Source organism: Rattus rattus, chromosome 12 (assembly GCF_011064425.1).
Source record: "Rattus rattus isolate New Zealand chromosome 12, Rrattus_CSIRO_v1, whole genome shotgun sequence".
Classification (NCBI taxonomy): Eukaryota; Metazoa; Chordata; class Mammalia; order Rodentia; family Muridae; genus Rattus; species Rattus rattus.
Genome location: NC_046165.1, coordinates 57,606,940 through 57,620,881, shown reverse-complemented (window position 1 = coordinate 57,620,881; position 13,942 = coordinate 57,606,940). Strand labels below are relative to the sequence as shown.

The 13,942-nt window shown below is 47.9% G+C and overlaps 1 protein-coding gene across 2 annotated transcripts in view; it reads right to left on the bottom strand.

Moving 5' to 3' along the window:
- Dpysl2 (dihydropyrimidinase like 2) overlaps window positions 1-13,942 on the bottom strand; it is a 106,774-nt gene that overhangs the window by 58,833 nt on the left and 33,999 nt on the right. Inside the window, exons 1-3 of one of the 2 annotated variants that reach the window (XM_032917594.1) lie at window positions 8,868-9,229; window positions 5,693-5,781; window positions 3,114-3,298 (exon numbers count right to left, since the gene is read on the bottom strand). In XM_032917594.1, the coding sequence (XP_032773485.1) occupies window positions 3,114-3,298; window positions 5,693-5,781; window positions 8,868-8,906 (313 nt within the window). In that variant the 5' untranslated portion in view covers window positions 8,907-9,229. Of the gene's footprint in view, window positions 1-3,113; window positions 3,299-5,692; window positions 5,782-8,867; window positions 9,230-13,942 lie in introns of those variants that run through there. The other variant, XM_032917593.1, reaches the window with a different exon arrangement.

Sequence of the window (13,942 nt, the reverse complement as noted above, 5' to 3'; positions counted from 1 at the left end):
AAGACCCAACGGCAGCTTGCCTTTATGGTAACAACACTCTCTGCTAGTAATCTGGTGATGTGTCACCTTCTTTACACGGGAACATTCGGCTGCATTTTCTTCAGCAACTAGAGCCTTGCCAGGTGGAAAAAGAACCTCCAGGGACAGGAAAACCAAAGCCAGCAAGGAGAGAGGTGAAGATTCGCCTAGCTGTACAGCTGACAGGGATTAGAGGAGGTATGAGAAAGAGAGGGAAAGGGGGCAGGCAGTCTCTGTGCCAATCTACCCAACTGCTGTTTCCACCATAGGCAGAAGCTCATCACCTTTGCAACCGAAAACACCCAAAGCATCCCCTTCTGGCTCAATGTGTATTCAGGAAGCCAGGGGACTCTTTAAAGAAGCAGGCACTGAGTTACATGAAGCTATGCCCCTGCCCGGCAGAGCAAGCTTCAGCCACACACGTTAGCCAAGAAGAATGTATGTGCACCCAGAAAGCAGAATACAGAGGAGAAAACAGCCCGACTTCTCACCTGCATCATTACCGCTCCTCTCCTGGGGAAAGGCAGTGAGCTGCTGGGAACCCTGTCCTCATTGGCAGCCATGATGATTTTTGCAAGAGTCATGGCATTTTTCACCGAATTTGACAGAGGCTGGGTGTGACAACTCGGAGCCCACCTGATCACCCTCACTCAGACTTTCCCCCTCTCCACCTTTCGCAAGGTGTGGTTCTACCCAGGTTTTACAACCTGTGATTCAAACTCAGGACCTTGAATACGCAAGTGCTACTGCTGAGAGATGTGCTTGTTCTAGGATTGTTCGTCAAGCCCCCTTGCTATTAAACTAAACGGACTGCATCTTGAACCCACATTAGCGCTACCACATCCCATCCAAAGAGACAGAGCCAGCCGTTGCACCCTCTCCCTAGTGACCATCATAGAGGACGATGCCTCCACCTAGGAAAGGAAGGAAGCCCACAGGTGCTGAGTGAGGGAGTGAGAAGGCCAAAGAGATGTCAGGGTAGCAAGAAGGGATATGGCCTGCCGCAGGGGAGGGTTGGGAGGGGACAAGCTGCAACAGACTGGAGCTGTGGCTCAAGTCAAGCGCAAGGAGAGAAGGAGCAATGGCAGAGACAGGAGGAAGTGATAGATGGTGCGTGTCAGGCTCTCCTCTGGTTTCCAGATGAATCTGAGAGGAAACAAGCCCTTCTGCACCTGCAGAGCAAAGGACAGGTGGCTACAGGAAAACAGACGTATACTTATGTTTATGTTTAAATATATAACTTACACATAAATATATTTATACATAAATATATATATATATTTTTTTTTTTTTACTTTTCTATTTTTCGGAGCTGGGGACCGAACCCAGGGCCTTGCGCTTGCTAGGCAAGCGCTCTACCACTGAGCTAAATCCCCAACCCCTACATAAATATATTTGTACACAAATTTATATAAATTATATATGTATTTAGTGCATTGCCAGTGTAATAATGGGAAGGACGTTTTATTAGCTATGTAAATACTTATTGTACAGATAAGATCTAATGCCCAGCAAGTTCGTGCTGAAAAGAGACCCAATCCCTAGACTCCTGATTCCTAGTGATGGGTACTTTTTGTCACAGAGGCATGGTGATGCTTCCTGTAACCAACCACCCCCTGGGGAAATGTTGTTTGTGGAACGCTAATCCTCAGAGACCAAAGCATAGGCCTCGGGCGTCCACCTCAACTCAAGGCTGAGGCAGGCTACCTCCCTGACTTGGCCTTTCTAGCTGATGTTTGAGTGGTCTGGGTTTCTTTTGGTTCTCGATACTCAGAAAAAGGGGTGGGGGGCTCAGGAAGTGACCACTCAGCCAGTGGAGCCCCGAGCAGCCAAAAAGACCAGCAAGCTAAGGTAGGGGTGTCCATGAAGGGCTCTCCCAAGAACATCACCCCAAGTCTGGAGCAAAACAGGGCAGCAAGGACCTGCCCTGGAGGGTCTGTCTGGGAACAGAGGGCTGTCTTCCCAACACTTCAGATTGAAAACCAAGATGGCAGGAACACCAGGGAGCTGGGTACAATTTACAATGCAGGAGACACAGGACATTGTTCATCTGGTTTCAGAGAAATGATAGGATCCCGAAAGCCACAGTCATCACTGAAAAGCACCCCGAAAGACAGGCTTCAAAAAGCACAAACTGTGAGGCTCTTTCTTTCAGTGTTGATCCCAGCCCCACAGTACTGAGTACTGACTTCTGCCTTTGGATAAAATCCCCTTTCTAACAAAGGACTCTGATAGGCCGCTATGCAGCTGCCCCCACCTCCCCTGACCCACCAGTCAAAAGGCACACTGGAATCAAACCACTCACGGGCGAAGCGTGAACACAGCTGCCGTGTCTGCTGAATACACTTTAGACTTGGTTGAACCAAGAACACAAAACCCTGAGAGGGATGACGTAAAAGGGCACCACTGTGGGTGCCTACAGCGTTTCTATCTCATGGACAACTCCTATCAGTGTCTCTTATTCTGAGCACAGTAGCCTAACTCATTCAGTGTCCAGAGCAGGCTAGAAAGCACTCCCTTGACTGCTTCCTATCATTGGAACGGAGGTTTCAGGCGAACACTCCAATGCATCTGAGTATGGTAGCATATGCCTATCATCCCAGCATGTGGGAAGCAGGAGATGAAGGGAGAAGATCAGGAACTAGCCTCAGGTACAGTACAGAGGGATTGCAGCCAACCTGGGCTACCTAAGACCTTGTCTGAAAAAAATAACAAACAGAAAACCCTTCCTTTATTCTGTCTTTATTCTGAGAAGAATCCTTAGAATTTTTATAATCTAATATTTATGACTTCAAATGCCATATTTTCACAAGCCAGGCACATTTTGAAGTGAAGAAGGACAAAAGTGTCAAAGCAGATAAAGCAACCAGGCCTCCTCTCATCCTCTACAATTCCCCCAAGCCCATCCTCAAGCTCAACTGTAGCAGCGAAGTTTAGCAGAAATTAGGGCTACGGAAATAAGACAGTTCACTCTCAGTGGCCTCCTTATTGGTTAAATCAAAGCTCTGATCAGTTCACCAATGGCAGATTCTAGTGACAGACTCATTTCCACACTGCCCCAATTCAGGTTAAAGGAGATGGTGTCCAAGCCTTACTGATCATGGTGGTTCCTCCGGCCAGGGCTGCCTTGGTTCCCTGGAAGAAGTCATCAGCTGATGTCATTCCCTGGTCTGGCATCTGGAAGCGAGTGTGCACATCAATTCCTCCAGGGATCACCATTCTGGAGTGGGCTTCGATGGTCTTCACCCCTCCTGGCACAATCAGGTTTTCTCCTATTTGCCTAAGAAAGCAGAGGTGGTGAGAGAGGTACCAGGGAAACGTGGGATCAAATCGGGTCTGACATCTATCTGTTTTCATTAAGCTATAAGCACACCTTCACTGCACGATGAGCACTTTTTGGGTCATTGCTATAATCTTTCATGGGAGCCCCACCCATTCCTCATCCTCATAAGCAGATGCAGAATGAACTAGGAAACTAGGCAGAAGGGCTCATATTATCCGAGCACTTGAAAGGCTGGCATGAGGAATGTGTCTAGTTCAAGATCAGCCTTGGCTACAGAGTGAGCTCCTAGCCCACCTGAACTATAGAACTAAAGAATGAGGTCCCTGTGCCTAAACGGAACTGACACGGGGCAGCAAACTCCCCATTCGGTGACAAGTCATCAGAAACCTCTAAGACTGAATAATGACAAAGCCCCCAAAACACTTGGATTAACATTCTCCTGACAGCCCCCATTCAGCTGGTTTTCCAATAACAATTCCCTCTAGAGCCCACTCTCTTTCCCAACATCTGTTTGCCCTATTTTCCTTTTCATTGTGGGAAAAACGGAGGTGGACAAGTGGAGAGGGAGAGAGAGCAAAACAAGGGGAAAAACAGAAAAGGAAAAAGTATAGCAGTGTAATCCCAGCAACTGCAATGTGGAAGCAGGTGCTATGGCTTCAGATAAAGGTAGGAAAACAAATATGATGATGGTGGGGACACGAATCACATCCATTGGGGGAGGGGGATTTGTGGCAGCTTTTGCTTGTTTGTGAGGATTTTCTGTGCTGGGTTGTGTTGTTTGAGACCGTGTCTCTCTACAGAGCCCTGGCTGTCCTGGTACTCACTATGCAGACCAAGTTAACCTCGCACTCACACAAAACAACCTCCCTACACCTCCTAGGTGTGGATTAAAAGTGTGTGCCACTACACCCGGCTGTAGGGCTTTATTTTTGAGTCAAGATCTCATCCAATTTTTTTAAAAATTTTTTTTAAATTTTACCTCATCTTTTCACCAATTTTTAAAAAGAAAAATTAATCAAGGAGGAGTTGAATTTTTCAGACAAATGAACTATACTAAAAATAGCATCGGGCTGCTCCATTCCAGGCCAGTGTCCCTCAGCCAGACCCATCATGCTCTCCTATGATTGGGATGCCAAAGGAATAAGAAAGTCATAGCCTGTGATTGCTCAGAGCTGGGACTGTTACAGACAAACACACATGGAGAAAGCATTAACTATGGAAACGTTAAGACCCATTTTGGCTTCATAAGTCAGGGTGTGAGCTTCCAAGCAGTCAGAGCCAGCCCAGCTCACCCTCCTCCAGACTCACTTGCTGCTGGAGTTTGAGGAACACTGCTTATTTAAAAGATGTCACTCGGCATGATGTTTGTCTTTGAGCAGCTGTGCTCTCTCTCCAGAGCCTGTGAGCTGTCCCCAGAGGAAAGGCATAAAGATATTGTTGTCCACTGTTCAATTAACCCTCCAGAGTCCCAGGATACCCAAACTCAGAACCCAATGCACAAGCAACACCGGGTGGCCTGATTTGTGCTGGGAACCACTTCAAGAATTGAAACGTAGGGCTGGAGACATGGCTTCTTCAGAGCACTTGCTTCTCCTCCAGAGGACACAGGTTCAATTCCCAGCATCCAGAAGGCGGCTCACAACCATCCTGTTTCACAGGATCCAATGCCCTCTTCTGACTTTCAAGGACACAACAGGCACAGACATGGTGCACAGACATACATAGAAGAAGCATATTCATATACATAAAATAAATCTATAAGGAAAAAAACTTTAAAAAAATAAAGAAATAAAATCTAAAATCCTTCCAGGATTAGGCAATCATTTGTCTGAGTTGCTGGTAATTAACTCAGTGTCCTGTGACCCTTCCTGACTAAGCAAGCAGAAATACATCTTAACAGGACAGTGGCTTCACATTTATATCCTATGCCTGAGTACTCCATCCCGTATAACTACAGTGGAGCCTCTCACAAACCAAGAATAGGAGCTGGCAACAAGAGGCTGTTGTGTCGCCTCTGTTAAAAAATAGTAAATTACATAAGACCTGGGTGTTTGTGTGTGCCATGACTTGGAATTCTCCGAATCTGAATTCCCAAATTTATTAATTACCACTGATAAAAACAAGCTTAAAATATGCTAAATTGGTCACTTTGGGGTTTTTGGCAGTGCCTGACCAATGCCAGATGCACATTCTACCAACGTTACAACATTCCCAGCTCAAGCCCAGTGACTCTTGGAGTCATCAAAGCTTGAGACTATTTACATGAAAGGAGCTGAAGCTCAGGAACACTCTGTGTGTGTCTGTGTGTGTGTGTGTGTGTGTGTGTGTGTGTGTGTGTGTGTGTGTGCGCCTGCACATATATACCTTCACATAGCCATGAATTGTACTTACTTGATCAACCCATCTTCCATGTATATGTCTGCATAGAAGGACTGGTCATCATTCACAATCTTGCCACCTTTGATCAGAAGACGATCGCTCTGTAACAGAGAGGGGAACAAAGTCAGAACGCATAACTGCCCTAGGAGAAGCATCAGTCATTCCTGAGGAGAGGGAGGTAAAGGGCACATTGATTTTTGGAAGGTACCTTAATCAAGGTGAACCTACTCGAGGCAAGCTGTTCGTTGCCTGATTCATCAGAAGCCACTGGCAACGCTCACCCCTGAGAAACAACCACCTTTTAAAGAACAACTCAGACCTGAAAGCAAAAGGGCCATTACAGAACATCTCAGCAAAAGAAGACAATGCTTCTGAAATTACTTTTGGCTAAACCTCATCTTTTACAAAATAAATAATTAAAGAAAATTCCACCCACATTTAGGAAAGTCATGCCTTGGCAAAGTTTTGGTTGGGGGGATGGAAAACGGACCAAAAGTCTGTTGTCATAGCATATGCTACACAAACACAGGATCATCGGCCACAGCAAGTCTTCAGCTCGGCCCATCCACTCCATGCTCATTTATCTGTGGGGTGAATCACAGCAAGTACAAGGGAGGGACTCTAAAAACACACACCCATTTAACAGGTAAAGAACAGAGCTTCATGATCGATTAGAGACACGGGGGATTTTAAGTCTAATACCACTACAGATGGTTGATCCACTGTTAGGTTAAAAAAAAATATTAAACGATAATCCAACTGAGAAAGCCTAGTGTGTGTAAAAGAAGAAAGGCTTTGTTCTGATGCACAGCTATCCAAAATCTCGTGGGCGGGATGTATGCAGTGTCACCAGCTCGGGCTGGGTGGATGTATGGGTTTATTATTTCAGAAGAGATATAAACTGTACAAACAGTGCCATGCCCATTTATTACGCTGCTCCTTTCAGAACAGCACTCATCTTGATAACAGTTAACCCAGAACTAATCTCAGCGAGTGTCACTTGCATTTTGCAACTACCAAGAAAAGGAAATTATAGTTTCCTTAAAGTATCCATATATTGCTACAGAACAAAGAAAACAAGATACAGTTACACACAAATGTAGCCACTATTGAGCTTGGAAAATATTTTTTGTTTCTGTTACACTGAGAAGCAAGATCAGTTTAGTTTTACACTGTAGGGTCATCCATTCAGGTGAAGGGACTGGGAAAGCCCTTGAAAACAGTCAACATGCAGAGGGTTAACCAAAAATCTTTATTAAACCTACTCTTTATATCATGCTATCAGAGCCTTGGAACCTCTCGGAAGTGAATGGAGCAAAATTCTATTACCGTGGGGAAACTAAGGCTCAGTGAGCTTAAGCCTGCAAGGATCCCTCCTTTTCTCCCCTGAGGGGATTGTCTGTAGTCTAGGAGGCAAGAAGTCCTGCCCTTTACCACCTCCCCTTCCTCACAGCAGTACCTGTAGCAAAACATAACTGTGAATCCCCCAGTCAACGGGCGGGGGAAGAGGTCAGAATTATAGTCTGTTCAATCTAGAGCCTTCTAGAAGGCTTCTTACGTAAGAGGCTGGCCACAGTGACAGAGGGAGAGAGCCAATAGGTCCTAGGGCACAGACCTAGATAACTTTAAAGGATGGAGGGGGCGCTCTTTTAAAAAGTGGTCTTGTCGGTTGCCTCTTTTCCCTTCCATACTGTCAAAACGATTTTGTCTTGATCGTGCACGAAAACAGCAAATCGTGAGGTTTGGTAGAGATCTCCCAACCCCCCACTGCCCATATGCCATTCTTCAGCGCGGTGAACATTTACCATTGCCTCCGGTGTGTCAGCCCTTTGGGATCTGGTACCGAAGATTTGCGGGCAGGGGTTGGGGGGGTGGGGTGCCTTGAGAAAAGGCTAGTACCCACCCTCTCCTAAGAACAACTCAGCCCAAGCTAAAAGCCCCAGGCACACGCCCCCTCCTCTGGGCAACAGTTCCTACTTCTGCAGATGGGTGTGTCCTTGTGCACCAAGGAAAAAAGAGGCCAGGGTCCCAGGGCCCCAGAGACAAGCAGAGCAAAAGCTCCTTCTCAAATCCGGCCTTAAAACCCATCTTCCCTATTTGAGATGCCTTTGAATCTGCGTAACCCTGGGTCCTAGCATTATATAACAATGAATTTTCTTGGCGATCCTCCCTGCCTGGGATCTCCTTCGAGGATGTAGAAAATTAGATCGGTGAGGTTTTTTTTTTGTTTTTTTTTTTTCAGTAAAAGATGCGAGGGGGCGGGGGAGGCAGGGCACCACCCTCTGCATCCCGGAACATCGTGAATTCCTCGCAGAGGTGTTTGTCCCGGATAGAGGCCCTGAAAGAGGACTGCACCTCGGCCACGACGATCATTGTCTGGAACCGGCCAGGCCATCTGCGCCAGTCGCAGCCAGCGCCATTACCTCCGTGAGCTTGCTCGCTGCTGTCCCCAGCGCCCACCCGCCCAGACCGCTTTGTATGCGCCACCACGGCCGCCTCCCTGGTGGCGGAAGGAGCAGAAAAGATGAGAACGCGAGCCGGAAAGGAAATCCTGCCAAGACCCCAGCCTCAAACCAGAGGGTTCCTAGGGTCCTCCGCGTCCACAAAAAGCTCCTGCCCTTCTCTGCTCATCATCGAGTCCCGATCCTCCCTTCCCTCCGCATCATCCCGGTACACCCTGACCTTTCCAGCATCCCTCCCTGTCATGACGCCTCCAGGCTGGAACTCGCTCTTTCTCACAGGAGGAAGGCTCCAGAAAGCTCTTTCTGGAGAGGGCGGAAGACACGGGAGGATCTTTTATCCCAGTTCCCCACCACCAAGCTCCCGGATCCCAGCCTCGCCGCACGCAGCCGGAGAACAATATCAGAGCGTCGACCATGCATATTCAATCTGGCATCCATTTGCTTGCACCCCGCGGGCAGCGCTGCAGCATCTCGTGCTGACAATGAAAGATACAGCGGATCTGGCGCGCTACCCAAGGCTACCTCCATGCACTCTCGCGCCTATTTCAATGCCTTGCAAATTGCCTGCCTTATAACTGTTATTACATCTCTAGTCCCCAACCCCCACCTTCACCACCATCGCCTCCGTTGGCAACAAGAAGGAAAAGTTGAGTCTCTTTAAAATGCATTTCTTAGATATTCTATGTCACAATAGGTTGCTCGCCTTTCCCAAGTACCAAACTTACCGTGATGCGTGGAATATTTTTCTTCCCCTGATAAGACATCTCTCCGGGGGGCGGGGGGAAGTAATTTCAAGAGGACAGCTTTAAAGCAAAGAGAGCCGGAAAAAAAGACTTGGTTTAAAATATATATATATATTTATATTTGTAGGAAAAAGGTACAATCCCTTAGCTGGTTTTGCTATTAGGAGATTTCAAAACTATAAGAGACAGATGCAATCCTCTGTCTCTTTTTCTCTCCTCCAACACAGATCCAGCTAGGGCGGAAAAAAGAAAGAGAGGGAGAGAGAACAGGAGGGAAGGGGGTGGAAATAAACTACAGCAATAAAAGCCTTGGTTCCAGTCGGCCCCCACCGCGCATGCGCCGCCAGCCACTCCCTTTCCTCCCAGGCAAAAGCCATCCGCTTCGCGAGAGACGCTCACTGATTGGTCAGAATCGTGGGATATGCAAATAAGAAGGGCGGGGCGGGGCTCAGCGCCCAGGCAGCAACTGCTGCAGTGCGCGCAGGGCGCGGTGCGTGCGCCCGAGCTGGGAGCGCGCCTTTCGCGCCCTTTCTGTGTGCCCCGGCCGGCGAGCAGGGACTGAGGCTGGCAGCGGCCCCAGATGCTTCATCTGCAATGCAGGGCACAATGGAGGGGTGATCATCCCGGGAGGGTGAGGAGGGGGCGCAAGCCCGCGACTAAGGGGCTTCGGTACAGCCCGGGCGGCATGCACACGCCTGCCCGCGCGCCAATCCGCGGAGGCCGCCGCTGCAGCCCCGCGTGGGGTGACTGCGCAGAGCCAATGGCCTCGCTAGCGGCGAGCGCGCGACTGCACCGCGGCTTCCCCCGCCCTGTTCGCCAGGCGCGGCCTCCGCCCTGCAGCGGCTGCTGCGGCAGGAGACTGACGGCTGGAGGAACAAGGACAGCATCCGGGAAGGTCTTGGGCTGCCGGGCACCGGACGCCCCACCCCCACCCCCAACCCCGAACGGTTTTTTGTGACTCCCGCTATCAAGAATAGGAGATGGAGGCCAGCTCCTGTGGGGCAAAAAAGCCCCAGTCTAACACCCTGGCCGCCCTCCTGGCTAACATGCTAAGACTGACTCCTTTGTGTGGTTGCGGCGCGTGCAAATCTAGGGAGGAAAAACTGTTGGGACATCCTCAGGCCAGAAGCAACAAAATGGTTATGAAGGAGCTATAACAAGAAATAAGAGAGGTTATATCCCACAGAAGAAGAAACTGAGTCATGGAGAAACATAAGCTCTAGTCACTAAGCCTCCCTTAATGACCCTAGTGGTAAAATAGACCTGGGAGCCTTTGACTGTATCAAACAAGGCTGTAACCTAACAATGTCAAGGGAAGGTTCTCCAGACAGATGACAGAACTTCTGCTGAGGCATGGCTTTGACCTTCTCACCTTGAGATCAAAGAATGCATGTGGACACTGCTTAATCTAGGACATTGGGCACCTTTTTGCAAAAGGAGTTATCTGTTTAACTGGTTCACACCTAAACAAGAATTAGCCAGCTCTAAGACAGAATTATTCTGGGTTTCCCAGTCTTTTTGTTGTTCGTTTGTTTGTTTGTTTGTTGTCTTTTGTTCACCTGGCCAAGGTAGGGGTCTTCTGCCTTTCTAGTTTCAAAGGAGATGTAAATTTCAATCCCTGCCTTAAAAATTTAACAGTCCCTGAGGGAGGGGTATGAGGCAGTCTTCACTTTTAACCAGTTCGTTCAAGTTCCGATTAAAGCTGTGCATTTTGAAAACAGAGGCCAGTCCCCATATCTTGTTCCAACTGAACGATGTGCACTAGCTGGCCAAGCTGATACCTAAGCACTGGCGTCAGCAACTAGGTAGGCGCTGTAATCCTCATATAAGCACTCAGGATGCAGAGAAAGAAGGATCAAGACCCGCCTGAGCAATTACATACATAGACAGGTGAGTGGGCGGATGGATGGATGGATGGATGGACAGACAGATGGATAGATGAAAATAAAGCAAGACCTACCAGGAAAGCTCACTGTAAGGTTCAGCTAGACGTCAGCAGGAGGAGGGCCCTATTAAATCACAGGGAAAAGTAACTACTTGTCAGGCAAGGTTAATGAGATTCCAATTAATTTAGACCAAATTGCCTCTAGTTACATTGTTTGTTTTTGTTGCACTTTCCTGCTCCCGATCTTAATGGATTTAAACACATCTTGTTATTTACTAATTTGCTAAGGAATATTTTGTTTTGTCCTATCTATCCATCTTATTAGTGTCAAACCCCTTCCTACAGCCATATATACAAGGGTCTTAACCCATGGTAATTGACATTTCTGCCCATAAATGTCCAGAGACAGAAGGTTAAAACTGATTTATCTGCTCTAACTAGAGCTTAAGAGCACATAGAAGGCCCCAGAAAAGAAAAAAAAAAAACACACAACTTTAATTAATGAAGGGAAGTACTTGTAATCTTCATATCTCAGCAAACTTACTGCTCAGTTCAGTGCAGGAAAATAAAAAGGGAATGAAGCATCTGCACCGAGCGATCGGTTAGGATGAGCTGTATTTGATAGCTCTTCTTTAAAGACACTCAATGGACAATCCCTAGGAAGTCATTATCTGGGAATAGGATATTGGAGCCAGTCTCCAGTCAGACTTCTGGGTGTTTAAAGATTAAATGCTTGACAACAAGGATGAATCTGTCTATTCTGCATTCAGTCCCTTCCAGAACCCACTTCCCTACAATTCCTCACCGAGCACCAGGAGAGGGCATGCACTGGTGTCTCTGTGAGACAAGACCCCAGGCAGCCGGTCTTGAAGAATAAGCTGAGGGGAGATTTGAGGAGACCTGTCAGAGACTGACTTCAGCCTCCACTACATGCCCATCCCCCTGGACTCCCACACCGTCCCCACCCAGAGCTTCAAAGTAAACCTCTCCTAGCAGAGAAGAAAAGAATACATCCCAATAGTAGAGTGCTTGCCTAGCCTGCTCAGAGCCCAGTGGCCTTTAGCTGGGCCTGGTGGCATAGCCATGTAACCGCAGCTACTCAGGAAGCTGAAGCAGGAGAAACTCAGGATTCACTGCTGGTCTGACCAACTTACCAAGACTGTATCTCAAAATAAAAAAGGGCAGGAAAGCACAGTGTGCTTCCTTTTCTTTCACTTCTGGTTTTGTTTGGTCGAGCTTTTATTCAGAGTAGATGCTGTACAGCACACTGCCTGACCCACAGCATATGCTAATGATTGGTACATGAATAAGTTGGCTTTGTCGCTTCATTGTTAAGGTAAAACCAAAAGGCTTTTCCACATTACCACCATGCCAGAAAACACATCAGACTTGGTCTTTCTTTGGCACTGTCACTGTGCTGGGTCTTGGTTCCAGCCACACAGCTCCTCTGCCCCTCAGGTCCTTGGAACCTCAGCAGGATTTTGTTGGCAAAGCTTATTCTTGTGGGAAGAGGGGACAGGGAAGAAAAGCTGCCTACCATTTATGCTGTTCCTCCTAGCAAACTGCATGTAACGGGGAACCTCATTAATCTTGACGTGAACCTCAGAATCATACAAGGAGCCCCTAGAAAAATATTCCCATGACTATATTTTCTGATGTCCTATTTTGGAGAAGAGTAGTCGAAGAAAGGCTCTAACCCAGGGCCTTGTGCTTGCTCAGCAAACGCTCTCTTGTGTAGCCACGCCCTCATCCTCTGAAGCTGTTCCTCCTCTTCATCATTCTCCATTCTCCCTCCTTTACCCCATACCTTTGTCCAGTGTCCAAACACTGTGTGATGCAACTCAGCACCGAGCCCCTAAGGGAAAGATAGCTCCTTCCTTCCTTTCTTTCTTCCTTCCTTCCTTCCTTCCTTTCTTTCTTTCTCTCTCTCTCCTTTTTCTTTCTTTTGCACTCGCAGAGCTAAGAACCTGTGACAAAGTCTTTCTGATGGCTCACCCTTATAAAGAATGTAGCAAGAGGGCTCTACGTTTTGAAAAGATGTCTGTGGAGATGGATGGAGTAGAGAGAACACCCACGGGGGCTTTATAAGATGCTTATACCAGGAAGTGGGGTGGTGAGCCGAAGTCTGTCATTCTGATGCTCCAGGGTGACCAGATGCTCTCAGTTCCTCAGGAGTTTGCCCAGTATGATCTCTGTCCAGGCCCAGCCCTCCAAGGTTCTTAGTTTCATTTTCCTACCCTGTGGAAAGCTAAAGTAACCATTTCTGCTTCTGAGGCACTGTGTGCGGAAGCACAACGTTGAGAATGTCACAGGGAAGGGACACTCAGAAACAAAATGCTGACGGGAAGATCGGAACCTAGATGTGGCCAAGGAGAAAACCACAAATCCCTGAGCCACGGTGGCCAGTTGCCCTGGGCTGCAGCCTCCGATGCGGTCTGCAGAGCTTAGGATGACACAGCAGCCAAGAGAAGGAGCAGTGATCCAGCATTGCCAAAACCAAATGCTCTGCTGCAGATGGGTGCAGGCAATAGTGATTGCTTTTTTGACTATGGAACCCCAAAGGGCACAGATTGCCAAAGGACAGCTAAGCAGCCACACATGACACCAGCATGGCTACCACCATCCGAGGATGCATCTTTTGGGTGGGGCCGGTGAGGATCATCAAGATAGTCATACACTGCTTTTACCAGAACTGGGCCTATGTGAACTGTCCCCTGTGGGCTCTGAAAGGGTCCTGAAGATCCCGTGACTACATGAGTCCAAGACGGGTATTGGGGCACAGAGGAAATCAGGGTAAGATACCACCCAAAGGACTCTGAATTATACACGCTGCTCCCGAAACGTGTGAATACAGATTGTCCTTGGCGTCTCTGGAGACACACAGAACTACCGGCCTTCCTGACTCAAGTCTTCCCCCTGGTGGCCAATGAAGAGTATGCATATAGTTCGCTCCTTTATCTTGGAGCAGTGGGCTTCACACTAGGAGAGAGCCTTTATGTTACTTGTCCAGGAGACATGAGCCTGTCTGCTCACCAGAATTATCTGTCCTGCCTCCACCCTCAGAGCCTGAGTCTCCCACAGCCTAGTTCAGCAAGATTATTCTCCTCTGTGCACTAAGCCACAGAACCAAACCTTCTATTTCTGAAAGAGGAAACCAAGAAAGCATGAGCTA